The following is a 22018-nucleotide window of genomic DNA, read 5'->3' on the forward strand; positions in this document are numbered from 1 at the left end:
GGGGGGCGTTCACACCGGGCGCGTACTTTTTCGTCTATACGCATGCGTCAGACGAACCTTGCGTCGCGTCTCGAGCGTTTTTCGTCGAGCTAAAAACTTTTGAAAACGCACCTCGAGACCCCTCCGTTCTGTTCCGTTTTGCAGCATTTAAACACAAGAACGCTCAAACTGCTGTCTAAGTAGGCAGCTGATTTAGGTTTTGAGACAGCGCATATTCACAGAGTTCAAGAAGGACTTTCCTGAATTGTAGGTAGATCTTTCTGAAGCCAGGGGGGGAAATGATGTAACGTTTACAGAGAAATCTTGGTTTTTTTTCGGAGGGGAAAACCTCTGAGAAACCTTCTACAGGAGGAAAAAAGTTGGTTAAGATCCAGTTCGGCTCAGGGAGGAAAATGGATCGTGTTTCGTAAAGGCATTACTGACTCCGTACAGGTGTGTCGACGAATGCAGGTAAGTGATTCAACGCATTTATGTTGTCTCTATTTAATTATATTCCCTTTTTTTCTTTATAATTAGGCTATAATAAAAGGCACTGCCCACCTGTAATTATAAATAAGGTTTCATCTTTTTCTTCTTAGGTGAAGTCCGAGATTGTAAAATGTATTTCTTTCAAATGGAGCTTTAAAACAATATCATAATTAAACAAGAGAATAGTAAATTTCCCCAGAATAGTCCATTAATACATAGCCTAAGAATGAATTCGAATATAATTTTATACATTTAAAGGGTAGCCTACACTAATGATGGAAGTTCGGCTCATTTCCGCGAATCGGTTCTTTCGAGCAGTGTATAAAACTATTAAGTGATTCTTTTGTGTCACAACGCAATTAGCCTACCTCAGTCTCTAGCATATTTCAAGCTCGTGTGTCTCAGTTCAGTTTGTTGCAGCCAACATGGCTCTTAAAAACAAAGTATTTGTACATAAATACAATTTGATATAATTAATTTACTTATTTTTTTCTTTTCTTTTTTAGCTAGAAACATTTCTGCACTTAATGCTACTTACTTACTAATCAATCATTAACTGAAGAACCGATACAGTCATGAACGAATTGTTCAGACGGTTTTGTGAACCGGTTCAATTGATTCTTTTTGAAAGATTCGACTCGCAATTGTAACAAATTTCTTAATTCCTCCTTTTCTTAAGAGCTATTATATTTAAGGGGAAACTGAAATCAAATGTGCTCTTCATAAAGTTTAATTCTGTCCTATAGGAGAGATGGGGAGCTGTTGGAGATGGTGCTATACAACGTGCACCTGTTGCATGTCTGAAGATGAGAAGAGCGCCATGGCCATTCACAATGAAATAAAAAAAATCCTTGCTGACCAGAAGAAAAGAGAACGGAGAGAAATTAAAATACTTTTATTAGGTAAGATCTTTTTACCTATTAAAATATATTTAAAAGCGCAATTATGGCAATTAAGGAGATGAGATCAGGTGAGTGGATCTGGAGTCATCTTTACTGTAAAGAGAGTAAACCATAATTTGGAAAATACATGTTTATGCATGTTCTTATTGACTCAGTGAAATGGGGATTTTTGAAAAAAGCCTAGGGCCTATATATATACATATATATATATATATAGCCTACTGTCAAAATAATTATTTTTGGTTTAACTGAAAGTTAACTGGTTGCCTCAATTTTGAGTTCATTGAAATTAAAAATGTTATTTAATACAATGAGGGAGATTACAACATGCAGTAATATGTTTTTTTGATTATTTGATATATAATAATATATTGATCATTTTAACTGCATTACTGTTGGATACAATCAGCAAGCAAGAATGGCATATTATTGTTGTGACAAATTAATTAAATGGAGGTAATAAGGGTGTTGTAAAGAATATCACAGCATGACAAGTCATTGTTGTTGAGCCACCTACCTAGTATGAATGATATCAAATTTGTCTCGTGATGTCTTGAGTGACACATTCTTGAAGTGCTCAAGAACATCAGAAGGACATGCCTGAAATGTTTTTTCTTGTTCTTTCGAAACCCTTTCTGGCATTGCTTTGATTATGTGATGTGATTGTTTGCCTGTCAAATATTTGCAGTTTGAGTTACCGATAACTAGTTAACGCTTATCTGCTCAAATCCATCAAATGAAAACTAGAGAAATAGTTGTAGACTTTACAGCAGAGAAAGTCCCCCGATGGTGAAGGCATCCAAACACGTCCGGCCACATGCTTTCTGACAGGGCACGTCTCTGAATGTCAGTGTGAGATTCAAACATCTCGCTTTGTTAACAGGGCAGATAACATTCCTTTGTGCATGAGAAAAGCCTCAAATGCTATCATCTGCACCTTGCATTCCTCTCTTTTTGTCATGCCGTGACCTGGTTTCAGTACTAGTGTTTGACATCCCTTTTCTTTTTAATGTAATATTTACTTAATTTTTTTTATTCGGCCTGACTTTATATTAGGTGTCTTTAGATACTATTGTACTTATGTCAATGCACTTCTTTTTTTTCATCTTGTATTGCGAAACACTTTTGCCACCATAGAGTGCAACGGTCGGGTTCCGGAAGTAAAATCTCGAAAATTGATTTTGAACGATAACTTATAAACCTTTAAAGACAGACCTACAGTGAGCCACGAGGTTGTTAATCCATGGTATTTGCTTCTATTTCAGCTTATTTTTAAAATAAGAGTTTAACAGTTGAATTCCTGATGAAAAACTACATTACCCATGATGCTGTACAGAAAACTCGAAAAAAGCTAAACACGCCTAAAGAGCTCTTTAGCTCTGCCCACTCCCATGAAGCATTGCGAATGATGTATTCGAGTCGGTCTCCTTACACTCTCAAAATACTTGATCCCCCTTCACACGGATCCACGAAAACGACAAAAAAAAGCTGTATTCTGCTGCCAGGCCAGTAGTTGGCGACGTCACTTTGTAAATAAACACTACGCATATAGACTGAACACTTAATACACATGTGCATGACATCACCGTTTTCACAAATGTATGTTTTTGTAGTTTACACTGAGACTACAAAGGTATCGTTTTCAAAAACTTGCATTTTCAGGCCCCCAAAACACAGTTGAACGGCCAAAAGGACAGAAATGGAAATGAACGGCCAAAACGCATAAAAAGTTTTCTATTTTTTGTTGAAAACAGTGTCATGTAAATGCCCCCTTAATCAACATTTGCAAATGAGTAGTTTTATCTCTATCGTTTTTAATTTAATTACGCTGTTCGCAATGCTTCATGGGATTGTAGTCCTTTCTCTGACTTAAATCCGTCAAATACACAGTCATGTACCTTTGTATTTTTGTCAGATTTTCAAATACTTTTTTGCTTCAGATAAAGTTTGATTCACTTCGTTACTGGTTGGCTTGGTTCATGGCTTATAACACTTTAATGGGGGAACTTTTTTTGTGGATAAGAGGTAAGGATAGAGTCAACAGTATAATTATGGGTGTAATTACAGAATTAATTACAGATGTAATTACATAAAACATTTACACAAATAAGTGCATTGTATCAAATGATTAAATTAAATGTTTGTACATAGTAGTTAAAGGCATTTAATATGAAGTAGGTCCTTTTATTCTTGTGGATTTCAGGCACTGGAGAAAGCGGGAAGACGACTTTTATTAAGCAGATGAGGATTATTCACGGCAAGGGCTTTTCGGAAGAAGACAGGCGTGGCTACACTAAAATGGTTTTCCAGAATATCTTCACAGTTATGAAGGCTCTGACAGTGGCGATGAACACCTTAAGGATTCCCTACGCTAACCCACAGAACGAGGTGAGCTGCCAAAGAAAAGCTCTAATTGTTTTTGAACCCATCCCAGTTGTAAAGTTGAAATAAAGTGCACAATGTTCCTTTTGTAGAAAAAAAAATTAAAATAAAAGAATATACTGTAAATTACTTTTTTACTTTATAAAAATATATAATAGTTACTGTAAAATTATTATAAATCATTGGTATATAAAGTATTAGTATTACTAATATAAAATATTCATATTTAAATTAGTTAAAATACTTAAATTATGTACATTTAAACCCAATCAATCTATAAATATATATGATACTTACACTTATGTTCATGTACAGTATATTGAATATTTATATATACATGAATATATATATACTTATAAAATATACACTTATGAATATGTATAATATGTACATTAAAATAAAAATTATGAAATTCTATAAAAAATATGTAATGTCCTTATAAATATAAAATGTATAAGCATTATAAAAATACTATATATATATATATATTGTTAAAACAGAATAACTGTAAGAGTTCTTCTTTCAACCACACTATATTCTTATAAACAAGCCTCAATTGTTTCCATTTATATCCTTAGGTATATGGGCAACAGTTTCAGGAAGTGGAAATACGTCAGATAACACATTTGGACAGAATGTATGTGGAAGGTATCCGTCGACTTTGGGTTGACGCGGGTATCAAGGCCTGTTACAGTCGCCGTAGAGAGTACCAGCTTCTGGACTCGACAGAATAGTAAGTATCTCTATCAAAAGTTCTACTCGGACAGGGTGATCAGGACCCTGACATGAAGTCTTACAGTATATCATTCTGAAGGGTTTGATTTTGAAATGATGACTAGTTGACTGTACATTAGCATGTTTATTACATGAAAAAAAAAATAATAATATGGTCATGAAATATTCATTTAAAAGCCAGCTGTCATATGTATGCTCTGTTTTGTTTAGCTTCCGTGTTCCCGTTTCCCTTGTTAGTCTCCCTGGTACTTAAATAGTTAACACCAGTTTTGTTTTAGTCAGTCATCCTCCATGTATTTAAACCCTGAGTTTCCTGTTTTTCTTTATCTGGTATCGTTTAAGTTTAACGTGGATGTGTTTGTTTATTCTCCTGCGATCTCCTTTGTGTTCCCGGTTGGATGTATTAAATATTTTTGACTATTTATGTTCCGTCGTCCGCTCTTTACAGCCAGTTCGTGACACCAGCAGAGTAATGCATATTTGTAAAACATATTGACCACAGAATGTGAACAATACTGACCCATCAGAATCAATTATTTCAGCGAGCTGTGAAACAAAATCGAGACATAATTATTAATATAAATAATTAGGATATGAATTATTGACATATTTCTTAAATCTAATCTAATAATCAATATTATACTAACCTTTATTAATATATTATTATAATAATAATAATAATAGTAATTTTCTAATATTAAATGAATTAATAAAAAAATCTATTTTATATACATTTATTAAATTGAATATGCATTATTATTTATGAAATTTTTACTAAATACATTTTTAAAATTAGAATTATATTAACAATATTATCTAATATATAAACATTAGGTCATTTGTTTTTTAAATTATATTATGATATTAATTTGCATTTATTAAATATTAAATGATCAACATTATTAGAATCACGTTTATATAATTACATTAACTAATATATTTCTAACATATATATAGATATATACAAATATTGTTATTGTATCAATAGTACCATATAATGCTAATAATAAAATGTTGATATTAACAATAATTTTGACCGTTTCATTTTAAATTGTCTAATTAAAAAATCACTTTAATTTCCCAGTTAAACCGAGCAAGGACTTTTTGTGTCAAAAGCATAAAATGTTGAAAAAACCCTGAAATAGTTTGTGCAGATCCAAATGGCACCATTGGAGGGCAATACAGTTATATCTTTAGACATGCATGCAAGTCAGTATTTCCCTCCATTCTCTTATATTGACGATTGATGCTTTTCAGTTCTCAGATTGTCATAGTATGTTTTGTTTTGTTTTTTTTGTTAATGCCATTGACAGACCTGAAGCCCTTTAAATTAAGTCAGTGCTGCATATTGTTAAGCAAATTTCCTGTAAAGTACATCAGGGTGTTCTTGTTAATCGTTACCTAATCACTCCTTTACACAGTTCTGCATGTCCTTCTCATTCTCTCCTCCTGCTTCCCCGATCCTGTTTTCAGTTCTACAAACCTGGCCGTGATAAGAAACACAAACAAACCTGGACGTTTAATTAAACTGCCGTTTAAAGCACAAACACCAATAAAGCAAAAGGCAAACATCATGGCACTTTATCACACTCGCACAGTTCTGAAATGTAACACTCAAGTATGTTGCTTTTTTTTTTTTAGCTATATGACAAATTTGGACCGTATCGCGGCCCCAGACTACATCCCAACAGCCCAGGACGTGCTGCGAGTCCGATTCCCCACCACAGGCATCAACGATTACACCTTCAGCGTGGAGAAGATCACCCTCAGGTACCGTAAGAATATTTCCCCCCGGTTTCACAGACGAGGCTTAAAGGGATAGTTCACTTTGAAATAAATTTTTGGTATGTTTTAGCTTACCTCAAGGGCATCCAAGATGTAGGTGTCTTTTTTTCCGCAGTAGTTTCAATTTTGATATTTTTAGGTCAAACCGTTCTTGTCTGTCAGTCATATAATGCAGGTCGATGGTCACTGTCTCAAAGAGCATGCACAGAGTCCAAATTAAAACAATTCCCCGTCGTCCAAATTAAACAATTCCCCATTGTAAGTACACATTGATGGCCTAAGACACGAAACGAGCGGTTTGTGTGAGAAAACGAACAGTATTTATATAGTTTTTACCTCTTATACACAGCCATGTCGAAGTGATCTGATCTGACGTGTACGCAGACTGGTGCATAGATATATACACTAGATGTCGCCTTAAAGACATTCGTTCCAATGAACCCGCCGTAGACAAGGCGACTTCTAGTGTGTATATATCTATGCACCAGTCTGCGTACACGTCAGATCAGATCACTTGGACATTGGCAGGGGTGTTTTGTTTTGCTCTATCCTCTGCCTTTATTAACCCCCCGAAGCCGTGTGGAGTACGTTTATGATGGATGGGTGCACTTTTTTGGGCTTCAAAATCTTGTCTTCCATTCTCTGCCATTATAAAGCGTGGAAGAGCCAGGACATTTTTTTTATTATGTCTCCGATTGTGTTCGTATGAAAGAAGAAAGTCATAAACATCTAGGATGGCTTTAGGGTGAGTAAATCATGGGCTAATTTTCATTTGTGGGTGAACTATCCCTTTAAATCGTGAACCCCCTGCAGTTCCGTCACAAACCTATAGGGGTCGCAAATCGCAGTTCAGGAAACCCTGCTGTTATAAAAGTATTAACATCATAGGATGTCCTGTTACTGTATCCTCTACAGTAAAAGACCTGGGTGTTATACTCGATTGCAACCTGTCTTTTGAAAATCATATTTCATATGTTACAAAAACAGCCTTTTTCCACCTTAGAAACATTGCTAAGCTACGTAATATGCTATCAGTTTCTGATGCAGAAAAGTTAGTTCATGCATTCATGACCTCGAGACTGGATTACTGTAATGCTTTATTAGCTGGTTGTCCTGCATCCTCAATAAACAAGCTACAGTTAGTCCAAAATGCCGCCGCTAGAGTTCTTACGAGATCAAGAAAATATGATCATATAACACCGATTTTATCATCACTGCATTGGTTACCTATAAAGTTCCGTATTAATTACAAGGTATTGCTACTGACCTATAAAGCCCTAAACGGCTTAGCTCCAGTCTATTTAACGGATCTTCTATCGCCCTATAATCCATCGCGCTCTTTAAGATCACTAAATTCAAGGCTTTTGGTCATACCTAGGATATCCAGAACCACCAAAGGAGGGAGAGCATTTTCACATTTGGCTCCAAAACTCTGGAATAGTCTTCCTGATACTGTTCGTTGCTCAGACTCGCTCTCCCAGTTTAAAACTAGATTAAAGTCGCATCTCTTCAGCCAGGCATTCATATAATCCTACAGTTCAAACTACAATCCGGCCTCTATCCAATGCCAGAGGAGAACTGGCCCCCGACTGAGCCTGGGTTCTCCCAAGGTTTTTTTTTCTACATTAAGGCACCTGATGGAGTTTTAGGACACCATTAGGTCACCTGATGGAGTTTTAGGACACCATTAGGTCACTTGATGGAGTTTTTCGGTTCCTTGCCACTGTTGCCTTTGGCTTGCTCAGTTGGGGATATTTTGGGGATATTTAATTTAATTTTATCAATCAATAAATTCCTCTTGAAACAAACTTTGTTGTATTATTTTAATTTAATACTGTGAAGCTGCTTTGATGCAATCTGTATTGTGAAAAGCGCTATACAAATAAACTTAACTTGACTTGACTTATTAAGATTTCATTTCTGCCTGGCAACCACCTATAAAAAACACCTTAGCAATAGCAATGATTTGACAACCTTAGTGAGCATTCTAGCCTTGTTGTGGCAAGTTTCAGAAAATGTAAATTATGTTGAAAAATGTGAGTTTTATAAACAAGACGTGAGTTGATTTCCTGATGCTGTCCAGTATATTTTGAGGTAGACAGGTTTGATATATGACAGCAAGGAAGTAGGAACAAATCAATAGGGGTTTACAGTTAGTGTTGAATGTTTTTGGTTTAGACAGAAAGTTTCAAGAATAAACATTTTAATCTCGATCTTACCACTTTTTTTCCCCGAAGGATTGTAGATGTTGGTGGCCAGAAGTCAGAGAGGCGGAAGTGGATCCATTGCTTTGAGAATGTGACATCGCTCATATTTTTAGCCTCCCTCAGTGAGTTCGACCAGGTCCTGGAGGAAAATAACGTGGAGGTGAGCATCTCCATCGCCCCAGTCTGTCTGTATCTCTCTCCTTCCTTCTCATACTAATCAATGGCTTTGATTAGCATATCTTGGGTCGGTTTCGCCCGAGTCCTGAGTCATATTTCACTGCAAATCCAAAGAAAAAAATGTATGTGCATAACGCTCAAAATCTGTGTTTCAACTGCAGAAAGAGGTAAATAAAACAGCTGGAGAACAATGTCACTTAACGTTATTTACCTCATGAAAGCCATTTAATTACCATAGTACTCCATAATTACCAACTAACACATTGGGCCCTATTTTAACGATCTGAAACGCAAGTATCAAGCGCGAAACGCAAGTAACTTTGTGGGCGGGTCTTGGGCGCTGTTGTTATTATACCGGCGGGATAAATGACTCTTGCGCCCGACGCAAATCTAAAATGGGTTGGTCTGAAGTAGCTTCATTATTCATAGGTGTGGTTTGGGCGTAACGTGAAATAAACCAATCAGAGCGACATCTCACATTCCCTTTAAGAGCAGACGCGCTTATTCTATAGCGGATTCCTATTATAACGGCGGATTTGCCAGACGCGCGCCAGGAGCGGTTCACAGCCGAGGAGAGCGACGTTCTCGTCAGGGCCGTAAAACACAGAGAAGTGACGTTGGGGATGGAGAAACACACCCAAATTAACTTCGGTTAAACAGGCGTATGATAATTTGGGTAAATGTGTAAGCTAGATGTATGCTTTTATAATAAACTATATCTATCTATCTAACTATCTATCTATCTAACGTAATAATGTATGATTTGCAAAAATGAAAACTGCTGCTTCTGTGTAGATGAGAGAATCAAAGTGTATGCGCATTGTGCACACGCTACATTGATTATGGCCAAGCATGCGCCCTTAAAATAGCATATGAATAACATGCGCAACGCGCCACTGACTTTAAACTAGATTTTTTCGGTTAGTGGCGGAATTGTTTTCTAAACGTGCAAAATAGCATGAGGGAACGTTTGTGCCGGAACACGCCTCCTCTTTGCGCTGAACCGCCCCGGGAGCGCAAGTGTATTTCCTAGTTTACCGACGTGCGTCTGTGGAGGGAAAAGTCCGCTGTGCGCGGGTGCAAAATAGGAATGATACATGCGTCGCTGTATGATACATTGCGCTGGGTGCAAGATAGGGCCCATTATGTTAGTTTGCTAGAAAAACGAACTATATAGAGGAGTATTTTGCTAAGTATATGCACATATTATATTTTCACTCATATCATTAAAAAGTATTATAATTTTATTATTATGAAATCCACATCATGTTAATTTGAGTTGTTAATTTTAACCTTTAATAATAATGCCAGGTTTCACTGTTTGTTTAGAGCATTAGTTGAGAGATTTTTTTTCCTTGAGAAAAATTAACATGTAGCTACTGTACCTGATATTTATCCAAATGAATCGATATTGAATCAAGATCGGAATCAAATCGCAAGCTTATGAATTAAAATTGTGAAATTTGTGTCAAGCACTAATAAAAACAGTAGCCTACCAGTCATTGTACCATTGTAAACATTGTGACATGTTGTCACTAAACTTAATGAAATTCCATGAATTCCAAAATGTTTTGACAATCACAATACACTTATTTTAACCCCCCTTCCTTTTTTCTCACTCCAAGCTAAACTCAAAAGTTGGCAGCCCTGTATAAATCAGTACTGTTAACTAAAACTACAATATACAAACTAAAGTTTTGCTATTAAAAATAGTTTTTGTTAATTCAAATAAGGCTGCAATAAAATAAAATACAAACATTAGAAGAAAAACTTAAAAAAATTACTAAAATTGATATTAAATAAAGCTAAATATAAATATATAAAAACTAAAATATAAAAATGACAAAAGCACACAACAAAATGACTATCTTAAAATAAAATGATTTAAAAAAATTGTTATTAATAAATGATATAATAGTATATAAATACTATAGTACTTACATTAACATTACTTTAGTATTATAAATAATACTAAAATGACACTTCATAATCTAGTCTGGACACATGATTTGTTTCCCATGATAAATTAAATAAAAATTCAGTACAATAAATATGAATGTATTTATTTTATTCAATTAGAGTATAATTTTCTTATTTTGTATGGAATATTGAAGGGAAGAAAAGACGATTGAAACTTCTATTTCATGACTACTTAAAATTCAGTATAAGTAATACCAAGATTTTAAAAATACTTTTGAAATTTGTTTCTGTGTATAACAGTAATGAGAATGAAATGTTTTATATATATACAGTATATATATATAAATAGGCTACTGACAGGATTTAATTGTATAATGTCACAATGCGAAACATCTCAGTGGTCCAAAAAACTTGAATAACTTTTGCTCTGAACCCTTCCTCTCTCCGGCTCCAGAACCGCATGAAAGAGAGCTTGTCGCTCTTCTACACCACCATCCACTCGCCGTGGTTCGCCAGCGCCTCCATCATCCTCTTCCTAAACAAGATGGACATCCTGGAGGAAAAGATCAAGACGTCTGACTTAAAAAGTTACTTCCCAGGCTTTGGAGGTATGGAAAGAAGGGTTTGCGCACTAACAACTTAGTAAACAGGCCCTGACCTGCCCTGCCCCTTAGGATGGGAGTATGTAGGAAACAGAATTGATAGAGCCATTGGAACAGGTTTTGCTTCACAGGAGATGGGTAGGACAGATCTCTAGCCAATAAAAATGCAACATGAAATGGCGTATTGATTAATGTGACATGGCGCTAAAACTTAAAACTATTACCTCAAGCTCCATTTACAAAATTGGAATGCGAAGTTGGCCTCTTTTCCATAGCCATGACCGCGTCCGTATTCTCCTCTTTCACTTCCTCCTCTTTTTTTCAGCGCACATTAAAAACCACAATTGCCAAAGTGCGATTCATCTATTTGTTTACCACTTGTGCATGCTGATGACATTTTATCCTTCTATACTAATTTGCTTTGTAGGCTACGATTCAATCGGTGTCATCATCGTACAGTCTACATACCCAAGTTTATTAGATCCATGTCGTTCAGTGTGATTTGTAATGATCTTATAGGATTGCTGAGATCGCACAGTCTATAGCAGGCATAAGGCATGTTGACATACTTTTTGTGTGAATTTGTCCATTCAAGCGCAAGACTTAAAAGAGAACTTAATATTCTGTCTGAGACGCGGCTTTCCATGTGCGCGCTTCGGATGAGTGCAGACACAAATCTTCACACAGCACGAGTTCTCTTTCGTGTATTCTTGCGCTTGAATGTTTAAATTGGCGAGGCTTAATATATTTTTGGTTTAACTTAAAAAGTTGAGTTACCTGGTTGGTTGCCTTTATTTTGAGTTCATTGAAGAAAAAAAATTGAGTAATGGAGATTGGTTCAATCAACAGAAACTCAAAATATTATGTTATCTAAACCACATTAATTAAGTTGATTTGACAGAAGAAAAAAAAATGTGATAATCCTGAAAATTATTTTTAGTGTAGTAATAACAGTAAATGATGCATAATAACAAGTAACCCTAAACCAAACCCTAACCGTAACTCTGTAGTAGATAGCAACATGTGCTGTTCAGGTCTCACCTGCACTCGCGCGCTATCAACACCAAATGATGACCATAAATGACTGGTCGTATTAGAGCATACGGCACTCCTATTGAATAAAGTTTACAAAGAGTGACTGTTTTGTCCACGTTTTTTTGATCATCGCTGTTGTAGTGTATTGGGAAGCCAGAATGCGTATCCATTGACAGAAACACACATTAGCCGAACTCTGTCTGTCTGTTTTACTCGTAGTTATTTTCAACAAACCATATTATAGATGCGTCATCAGATTTGAGATGAACTGCGGTAAAAAAAAATTCTCTTTTTACTGAGAATCATTGCACCCCTAATATTTTATTATAATAACAAACTTTTATTAGATGTGATTAATTGTGATTAATCAATTTTATATATATAGAACTAATATATATATATAAACACTGTATAATTTATATTTATTGTTTTTATTTATAAATAATTTTATATAATATTATATTACAAATATTATTTGTGTTATATAAATAAAAATATATAAAATATTTTTTCACAATATTACTGATCAAATAAAGAAATAATCAAATTATTTTTGATCAAAGAAAAGTCAAATTAAGATGTATAAGTCAGTATAAGATGACAGCATTTTCCTTTTTGAGTGAACTGCCCCTTTAATACAAACGAACTTTGAGCTCCAGTGACTCCAAAAGGGTTAAATATTAATTTTCAAGCAGAAGCTCTTGACAATAGTGATTTTAAAAATGTTTGCCTAGTCAGATTCTCTCTCTCTCTCTTCTTACCTCATTCTTCCCCCCTCTTTAATTTGCTTGTGCTCCTCCTATTTTAATCACTCATACCTTTTCATACTCGTACTAACCCCTCCCCTCCTCTGTGGTTTGGTGCCACCCTCAGGCAAACAGCGGGACGCACAAGACGCCAGGAACTACATCAGAGAGATGTACAAACAGAAGGCCGTGAATACAGAGTCAAAGGATTGCAAAAACATCTACCCTCACTTCACCTGCGCAACGGACACCAATAACATCCGGATGGTTTTCACTGACGTGAAAGACACGGTCCTGATCAAGTCTCTGCAGGAGTACGGGGTGCTTTGAGCGGCCCGTGAAGCACCAGTTTTTGCCAATCTAATAAAATGACTTTGGAGGGACGCACAAAGGATGGCTTGAATTATTTTTCCTTGTGCATCCCCTATGCTTTTCCTTGTCTTTCTCTTCATCTTTTCTTATAAACCTACTTCTGTTTGTTTCATCATTTTGGTGGATCAAAACATCTGCATGTTCTTACGGTATGACACACTTTCCCCTCATTCCAACACTGACAGTCTGCTTAAAGTGACATCACTCTGAAAGTATGAGGATATACAGCTAAACAGCTGACAGATTATCAGCGAGTTCTAGTTTCGAGGAGGCGGCGAGAAGAATACAACACCGTAGCTGCCAGCGAGACTGACCTGAGACTGATCTGATATTTGTCATTAGTCACTGCACTGCTTTCTTTTCGAAAAGAAGCAAAAACAAAATAATATTTCCTTTATGTAACATGATCTACTATTTATCGCACAAGCAAAAATGTAAGTTAGGGACTTGTTTCTATTTTGCTTAATTTAAAACAATTATATTATTTTAGAGCAATATAGTCTCAAAATGGAGCTTATACTGTTATTTTCCTGTCATGCAAGTTTAAGTTGTTATAAAATGTGTGACTTTGTGTATATATACAGTAGGATGGGTTACACTTTATTTTAAGGTGTCACTGTTACAGTGTAATTAAACATATAAGTACTGAGTCATATAGTAATAAATGAACTATAGGGTTTGGTTCAGGGTTAGTTGCATGTAAATCCATAATTTATTGTAATAACTCACTGTAAAAAGTGATTAGTTGACTTAACTTAAAATTTTTTAGGAAACCCGTTGCCTTAAAATTATTAAGTAAATAAACTTCATACTTAATCGAAAAAATTACGTAATGTGGAATTGTCAAGTTCACATAACTTAATTTTTTCAATTAAGTATTGTTTATTCACAATGATAATTTTAAGGCAATTTTTTTCAACTGATTACTTTTTACAGTAAGTACATGTAACAAGGACTCTGTAAAATAATGTTTTACCGTATGTATATATATATATATATATACAGTTGTGGTCAGAATTAATGGCACCCCTGGTAAATATGATCAAAAATGGCTGTAAAAAATAAATCTGCATTGTTTATCCTTTTGATCATTCATTAATTTTTTTTGCAAAAATCTAACTTTTCATTGAAGTAAAAGAATTGAAAGTGGGGGTGGGGGGGGTCACATTATGAAATAAATGTTTTTCTCCAAAACACATTGGCCACAATTATTGGCACCCCTAGAATTTTTTTTACAAGTAAAATATCTCTTAAGTATATTCCATTAATATTTACCTTTTTTAGCACACCAGGGTGACTAGGAACATGAAATTGTCTAGCTATGACTTCTTGTTTCACAGGAGTTTAAATATGAGGAAACACAAAGGCCAAATTCCCTTAATCATCCATCACAATGAGTAAAACCGTTGTACAATGTACAATTTAATATACCGTTGGATCTTTAATGTTGTGGGCATATTTTTCTGCTGGAGGTCCTGGACAAAGGTTTTGCGCTGGTGTTCTCCGTGTTCTCCGACTTCGCGTGCAGCCGTGCACGAGCGCAAAACCTCACAACACCCTCCCCCTGTCGGTGATTGGTTGGAACACTGTTTATTTTGGTTTTGAGTGGTTGGTGAAACCAATTGTTTTTGTGTGCAGATCTCAGAGCCTAGGCTGCCTACAAAGACGCGGTTTTTTGACGGCCTGCTTATGGGACGGGCAGCTAGCGGATCGTTAGGAAAGATTAGATGAATGTGATCATTTATGTTTGGGCCTTTTTTGGGCCTAAAATCGCTGATACAACCTACATAGAACGCTCTACTAATTAGGTAGGGTTAGCTGTTATTTAAGCATTTAAATGAATCTAATCAGTCCATCTGCTGTCATTAAAATTAGAAATAATTTATAATATTAGTGTGTTTACTGTGAATCGGTCAGGAAAGATATACGCAATATGTTTATAATTACTGATAAATAAAAGAAAAAACATGTTATTTCCTGAATTATTAACAATAACTGGAAATGCAACAAGTCTAATATTTATGTTTATAATCATCACCAGCATCAAACTAGAAATTAGGCATTTTCCATGAATAGGGTATTCAAATATACTAATACCAAAGTTTTTTTGTTCCTCAACAAATGGTTGATGAAGGAAGTGGTTCATCTTCGGAAAATACTTATTGTGAACCTCAGGAGGTAAAAACTACATTTTACATTTGTATTGTCTATTCATTTTATATGTAGTTTTCAATTTTTGCAACCCTGTTACCAATAAATTATATTTAAATTGTGTCTAAAAACTATTTGAATACAATTTGTCGCTGCAATTTCATACCAATAAGCATGAAATAAACATAAAAGAAAAAAGAATGGGTTACAGGGTCGCACTAAATGTCTAAATGAAGCTGTTACTCAGTAACTACATTTTTGGGGCTACACTTTAGGTACTGATCAACATATTTCCCATGAATCAAATAAAAATAATTTCGCACAAAAACTTGGGTAACAGTTTTGTGCTTGATGATTGAAGTCAACACTACAATTTGTATACAAATTCTGAAAATTGAATGAATTGAATAATCTCACTTGCTTCTCTGCATGCTGTAGAAAGACTTAGATGTGTTATGTAAAAACAAGGTTACACTTTAAGGCGTAACAGTGTAATTATTCAGGACTGAGTAACGAGTAATACTAATTAACTCGATGTACTTACTATAGAGTAAGAGTTTGTTTTAGGGTTAGTTGCATGTAAGTATGCCTAATTTAAAGTAATTATAGTAACTACATGTGTAAAAAGGACATTGTAAAATAAAATAAAGTGTTACCAAAAGTAGTTTGACTTCTAATAATTCTCAAAAAAAATTTGTTTTGCCTCTAATGCAAAAAACAAACAAAGTGTACCATATACATGGAAACTGCCTTTAACTTTAACATCATTAAACTGGTTTTCGATGGTGGACATTTTTTTCAAATCCAAATTTCGGTTGAATTTTATTTCCCTTTTCCTTGTCTTTTTTATCTCGATGTTCTCCAACTCCACCCTATAATGATGCCAGGCCAAAAGAAAAACAAGGATGAAGCGATGGACTACATCAGTGATCTGTACCTTAAAGAAGCTTCAAGCCGTGAAAAACGAAATCAAGGACGGAAGCAAATTTACAAACACTTTACCTGTGCAACCGACACTGACAACATCCGCAAGGTCTTCTATGATGTCAAGAAAACGGTTCTCATCAAGGAACTGCAGTCTTACGGTATGCTTTAAGATACTGAGGGGCTTCATCTGAACTGCTTCCTGGAAAGACAAATAAATTGTGAAGCTCACCAAAAAAGTTAGAACAGGGTTGAATGGATATGCCTATGAATGTATACAGCTAATTTGAACTCTACTGACTGATTCATTGCATTCAGAAATATTTTGTTTCATTTCTTTTTTTAACCATTAAATGCAAAATGGGACTTTCTGACTGTCATTACACTGAAATAAATGAGCATATTCTGTTGAAAAAGAGTATCACAAAATATCAATAACTGAAAATAAAGAGGCACTACTGGTTATGCGTATAAGACAATATGACAAGGATTTGAAGAAATGGACAAAATGTCCCCTTGTTATGGTATAATGTTAGATTGTCCCTGAAATGTATATACTGCAAGTCTCTTTGAATAAAAACGGTTTTCTAAATGACAATTAATCAAGTACTCGCATTTATTCCATATTTGCCCACAATAGACCCAATATTGCACACTATAAATACATCTATTTCAGTTGAACGCATAAAGAGGGTCAAATTGACCTGGCAAGCAATGATTTCTTTTAATATTTTATCAATGAAAACATTTATTTACTTGGTATTCCATGAATTCTTCACAAAAAAAAAGAAGAAAAAAAGGGGCCTTTTTTTCTGGCCCTCATCAATATAATTTTCATATTTCTTGGTCATAGGATGGGAAAAAAATATATTTGTATCATTACCCCAAGAATGCATAAAGCGGGTCTAATTGACCCGTATTCATTTCCTATGAAATTTTGTCTCAACGTTATTTTTGGATACATTTTTGTCAATGATAATATTTATTGTCTTAAAACTTTATGGATTGCTTAAAAATGGCATCTGCTCTGAGCCAAGAATGTGCCTCAGACACCAACCTTCCTATATACACTATAAAAAATGATATGATCTATAAGTTATGACAACATGTGTTTTACATCGCTTTAACTCATCAAACAAGGTTAAGTAATTTTTTTTATTTTTTTATAAGTTATTCAAGATTCAACTCATATTGTTAAGTCAATTTAATGTAATCCAAGTTGTTTGTACTTAAACATTTAAGGCAGCAACTTGTTTGTTTTTTTACTGTATAGTATAGGTGAAAACCAGTATGTGAAATGAGTTGTATGTCTGAATTCACATTATTCATAAAACAGTATAGGGTAGTAATAAGTATCCAGATGACCTACTACTTCTGACAGGATTCTGGTTCAGTTCAAATCCAAAAGTGATTTTGATCCAAAATGTTAAAGAATGACATGACGAAAAAAATTAAACAAACAGTCAGGGGGGAAAAAGTCAGAAATGTATGCACCTCTTGATGGAAATAAATGTTGTAATGTTGCTTCCATCAAAAGGTGCATCAATTTTTGGTCAAGATCTTGTATTGTCAATGCAAGAGTCCAGCACTCTGTAAAGTCTCCTCCAGCACATCCCAAAGACTTTCAATGAGTATAAGATCTGACTCAGAGGTGCCATTTCATGTGTGAAACTGATTATTTATAGCTCCTTCCCAACCATTCTTTCATGATTTGAGCTGATGAATCTTGACATCTTGGAATATGGCCATGATGTTTCTTCCTACATGGTTGATTAAGAAATGAAAAGCTACACACTCCATCATTTAGGGTTAGATGAACTGTTGGCAAACATGCTAGAAACATAAACACTGCAATAATGATCCAATCATAGAATCTTAAGCATTTGCCTATTTAAATACACACAGCGACTTTTGCATATGCACACAACCATTAAAAAGTTTGTGGTAAGTATGATTTTATTTGAAAGAAATCAATACTTCTATTCAGCAAGTAGGCATTCAATTGATCAAAAGTGACAGAAATTGTAGAGTAATGATTCTGAAAATTCAGCTTTGAATCACAGGAATACATTACATTTTAAAATACATTAACATTTACATTCTGAAACAGTTCTTTTAAATTGTGATGATATTCCACAATATTACTGTTTTTACTTTGTTTATGATCAAATATATGCAGCCTTGGTGAGACTTCTTTCAAGCACATTTAAAAAATCGTATCGACCACAAACTTTTGAACGGTGTTGGCCTATATAACATACAATTATATATAGTATTATAATAATAGTATACCTAATATTAAAGAAGTGTAAAAGTCTGTGGAATAGCACAACAATTTATTAATATATGATTTTAAATGAACGTATGTCTTGAGACTACAAGACAACATAAATAAACACAGGATAACTGTCACCAAAATGCAACCTAGGGTCTTTTTGTGAATCTACCCGAGGCAAACTTTCGTTTGAAAGCATAATTAGAATGGAAACGCCACTTTTAAGTTTGACCGTATTTTCGTTTTCGGTCAAATTGCCTTTTGAATGGGAGTGCTTGGGGCACTACTATGATAGCATCAAAAATCACTATTTTTGAAACACTACGAAGGCTCGACACAACATGAAACCAGCTGGAAGTATCACCAGGGGCTCTACACATGAAATCGAGCATTGAGAACATTGTTTGTGTACACAGAGTTTACTAAAAAGAAAGATTTTGAACAACTCACTGTAGCTGTGTGTCCGCCAGTCAAAAATAGTCGATCTCCGAATGCGAATGAACTGACTCTGAATTTTAGTTTTGTTTCTTATATGAGCACTTTTTCAAATACAAGGTCAATATTGATTTTCACTAACGACAAAACAACAAATTATCCGTGAATTTATATGGAACTAAGCTTTAGGAGCTTTCCATCTTTGCTCTCCTCCCTGTTACGTTGCATTCGGAGATCGACTATTTTTGACTGTCAAAATGCCGGCGGACACAGCTACAGTGAGTTGTTCAAAATCTTTCTTTTTAGTAAACTCTGTGTACACAAACAATGTTCTCAATGCTGGAGTTCATGTGTAGAGACCCTGGTGATACTTCGAGCAAAGTTTCATGTTGTGTCGAGCCTTCCTAGTGTTTTAAAAATAGCTATTTTTGATGCTATAATACTAGTGCCCCAAGCACTCCCATTCAAAAGGCAATTTGACCGAAAACGAAAATACGGTCAAACTTAAAAGTGGCGTTTCCATTCTAATTATGCTTTTAAATGAAAGTTTGCCTCGGGTAGATTCACAAAAATACCCTAGGTTGCATTTTGGCGACAGTTATCCTTTAATGCGGAAAGTATCTGCGTGGTCTATTTCCCGAGGGATCCGTTCAGCTCAATTATAACCCACTCAAGCTTGAGGATATTCCTCTAACCCGCTTGCTTCACTTTCTCCTCTACACTACAATAACTTCCAGAGCCATAACCTATATTTGCAGAACCTACCAGGGGTCCAAGTGCTCTCTAAGTAATCTACAAGCTCTTTTCTATGGGTTTTAGACAGAGAACAGTAATGACAGGCTATAGGTTGTAGGCCTTCAACTGGAATAAGTGGAAAAATGACATCACACCAAATTTCATCTCTTCTCCTCTCTATTTATTTGATAAATGGGTGAAAGTACTTGAGCGCACATGGGTGGATTGATACTCATTACTATAGAGTCCACTTGTCACACTTGTACAGGCTCTTTGTGACCCGAGTGAGAGAAGAGCCTCTAATTGCTTATAATTTTAGCATGATGCAGAGCACAATCACATTCTCACATGCTTTTAGAAGGTGTTTGAAAACAGACACTCTCACTTGCTGTGATTCACTACTCTCTATTTGTCTGATATGAATGTCTAACAAACATCACAGGAGAATTTTGTCATTCTGAAAGCCATGAACATCATCATTTTGAGCATATCTCAAATGATGTACTTGTGTTTAATAGCATTCTGTAGTGGAAATAACGACAATAGAAATTTCATTTTTTTAATAAAATTACTTTTTTGCGCTATGTTGACTCTGCAACCTGCAAAATCATGCTAGCAATGTGCTAAATTATGCTAGCAACATGTTTAAAACATGTTAGCAATGTGTTTAATCATGTTAGCAACATGTTAGCAACATGTTAGCAATGTGCTAAATCATACAAGACACATGCTCGCAATGTGTTAATTCATGCTAGGAAAATGATCAATCATGCTAGCAACATGTTTAAACATGCTTGCTATGTGCTAAATAACTCTGAAACATACCAGCAATGTGTTAAATCATGGTAGCAACATGTTAAATAATGCTGCAATGTGCTAATTTATGTTATAAACATGCCTGCAATGTACTCATGCTAAAACATGTTAGCGACTTGAAACATGCTAGCAATGTGATAGAACGTTAACAAAACTTCTTTGAGTAAAACCTTCTATTTTCAAGCTTTAAGTTATTTTAAGGCATTGTCAAGCCAACATCAATGTTTTTCACCAAACTTTACCCATCTAGTCTTAAAGCTAGTGTTTTATCTGCCCTAAATACACAAACTATTTTTTTTTTTGCATAATTAAAATTGTTAGTTAATGCAACGTGAACTTGCATGAACATTTTTTAACTAACATTAACAAAGGTTAATAAATACTGTAAGAATATATTATTCATCGTTACTTTGTTAGTTAATGCATTAACTAATATGAACAAATTAGACCTTATTGTGAAGTGTTACCAAAGAAATGAACAAACAAAAATGAATAATGATGGTAAAAAGTTTCCAAGAGTGTGATATTTATATAATAAAAAGAAAAACATTGAAATTTGTTTTTGAAATCAGATTTATACTTTATACTACAAGACATTAATTATTTAGCATTGGAGGAGGTGCTATTTAATAAATTGAATAAAATAAATATTAAATAAAATAAATTAATAACTTAAAAATAAAAGTAATTTTCTACAAACAAAACAAAAAATCAATAATAATGATGCAAATTTCAGGAACTTTTGCTTGGCTAATCACGAATGGCAAGTAAAGCTCAGGTCAGTTTAGACAAACGTGCAATTGTATTTTTTCCTACTCCGTTTCATCTCCCAGTGGGTTGCAATCACTTTGAGACCTCTAAAGAAAACGCAACAGATTGGAAATGCTCAGTGTCATTTTTGTAATGAGCCGCCCCATACACTGATTAGCTCATCTCGAAATGCATTCCATGGCCTGCTGACAATCACCCTAAGCAAGCTGTTCAAGCTCACATCTAGAATCTAGATCTTTCCTGAATCCCCAGACCCAATTTAAGATGAAATTAGGTGAGAGAGAGAAGTCTGAAGATGAAAGCAACGAGGACAGCAGTTCGGAGTGAACATGGATGTCTCGGCTGCTTTCTTGGGTTTGGTGAAAGCCACACAAACGATGGTCCACAATCTTGTTGAGTATGTCAATTTTTCTAGCAAAATATATGGAGGATGAAAAGTGTAAGCCAAATTTATGTAAAAACAACTGAAAAGAATGACAAAGGCTTTATTGAAATATTACTATCAGCCATAGTCGTGGCCAAAAGTGATGTCCGGCCTAAGAAAATGGACATCTTTACCCTTTATTCTAATATTCTTAAA

The 22018-nt window shown here is 34.8% G+C and overlaps 1 protein-coding gene and 1 long non-coding RNA gene across 4 annotated transcripts; one reads left to right on the top strand and one right to left on the bottom strand.

The window, feature by feature from the left end:
• Positions 1-66: 66 nt before the first annotated feature.
• On the top strand, positions 67-17004 carry LOC309476715 (guanine nucleotide-binding protein G(q) subunit alpha-like). 3 transcript variants are annotated; one of them, XM_082139887.1, is made up of 8 exons: positions 67-450; positions 1215-1370; positions 3574-3758; positions 4331-4485; positions 6129-6257; positions 8510-8639; positions 11031-11184; positions 16370-17004. In XM_082139887.1, the coding sequence occupies exons 2-8, from the start codon at positions 1220-1222 to the stop codon at positions 16576-16578; spliced, it is 1113 nt and encodes a 370-aa protein (XP_081996013.1). In that variant the 5' UTR covers positions 67-450; positions 1215-1219; the 3' UTR covers positions 16579-17004. The 3 variants fall into 3 exon arrangements, with proteins under 3 accessions (XP_081996013.1, XP_081996014.1, XP_081996015.1); XM_082139888.1 differs by lacking the exon at positions 16370-17004 and adding an exon at positions 13087-14417 and having other exon boundaries at positions 68-450; XM_082139889.1 differs by lacking the exon at positions 67-450 and having other exon boundaries at positions 1231-1370; positions 3549-3758.
• A 423-nt stretch (positions 17005-17427) lies between these two features.
• Positions 17428-21133, bottom strand: LOC309476765. Its single transcript, XR_014198347.1, has 2 exons — positions 19023-21133; positions 17428-18967 (listed from the first exon to the last, which is right to left on the bottom strand). It is a non-coding gene; the product is annotated as an uncharacterized lncRNA (long non-coding RNA).
• Positions 21134-22018: the final 885 nt, after the last annotated feature.

This window comes from Leuciscus leuciscus, assembly GCF_965113295.1.
Source record: "Leuciscus leuciscus genome assembly, chromosome: 15".
Lineage (NCBI taxonomy): Eukaryota > Metazoa > Chordata > Actinopteri > Cypriniformes > Leuciscidae > Leuciscus > Leuciscus leuciscus.

Coding starts and splice junctions, on each gene's coding strand:
- LOC309476715 (XM_082139887.1), top strand. CDS start 1,220: ATGGGGAGCTGTTGGAGATGGTGCTATACAACGTGCACCTGTTGCATG. Junction 3,759..4,330: donor ACGCTAACCCACAGAACGAG/GTGAGCTGCCAA, acceptor TTATATCCTTAG/GTATATGGGCAACAGTTTCA. Junction 4,486..6,128: donor CTTCTGGACTCGACAGAATA/GTAAGTATCTCT, acceptor TTTTTTTTTTAG/CTATATGACAAATTTGGACC.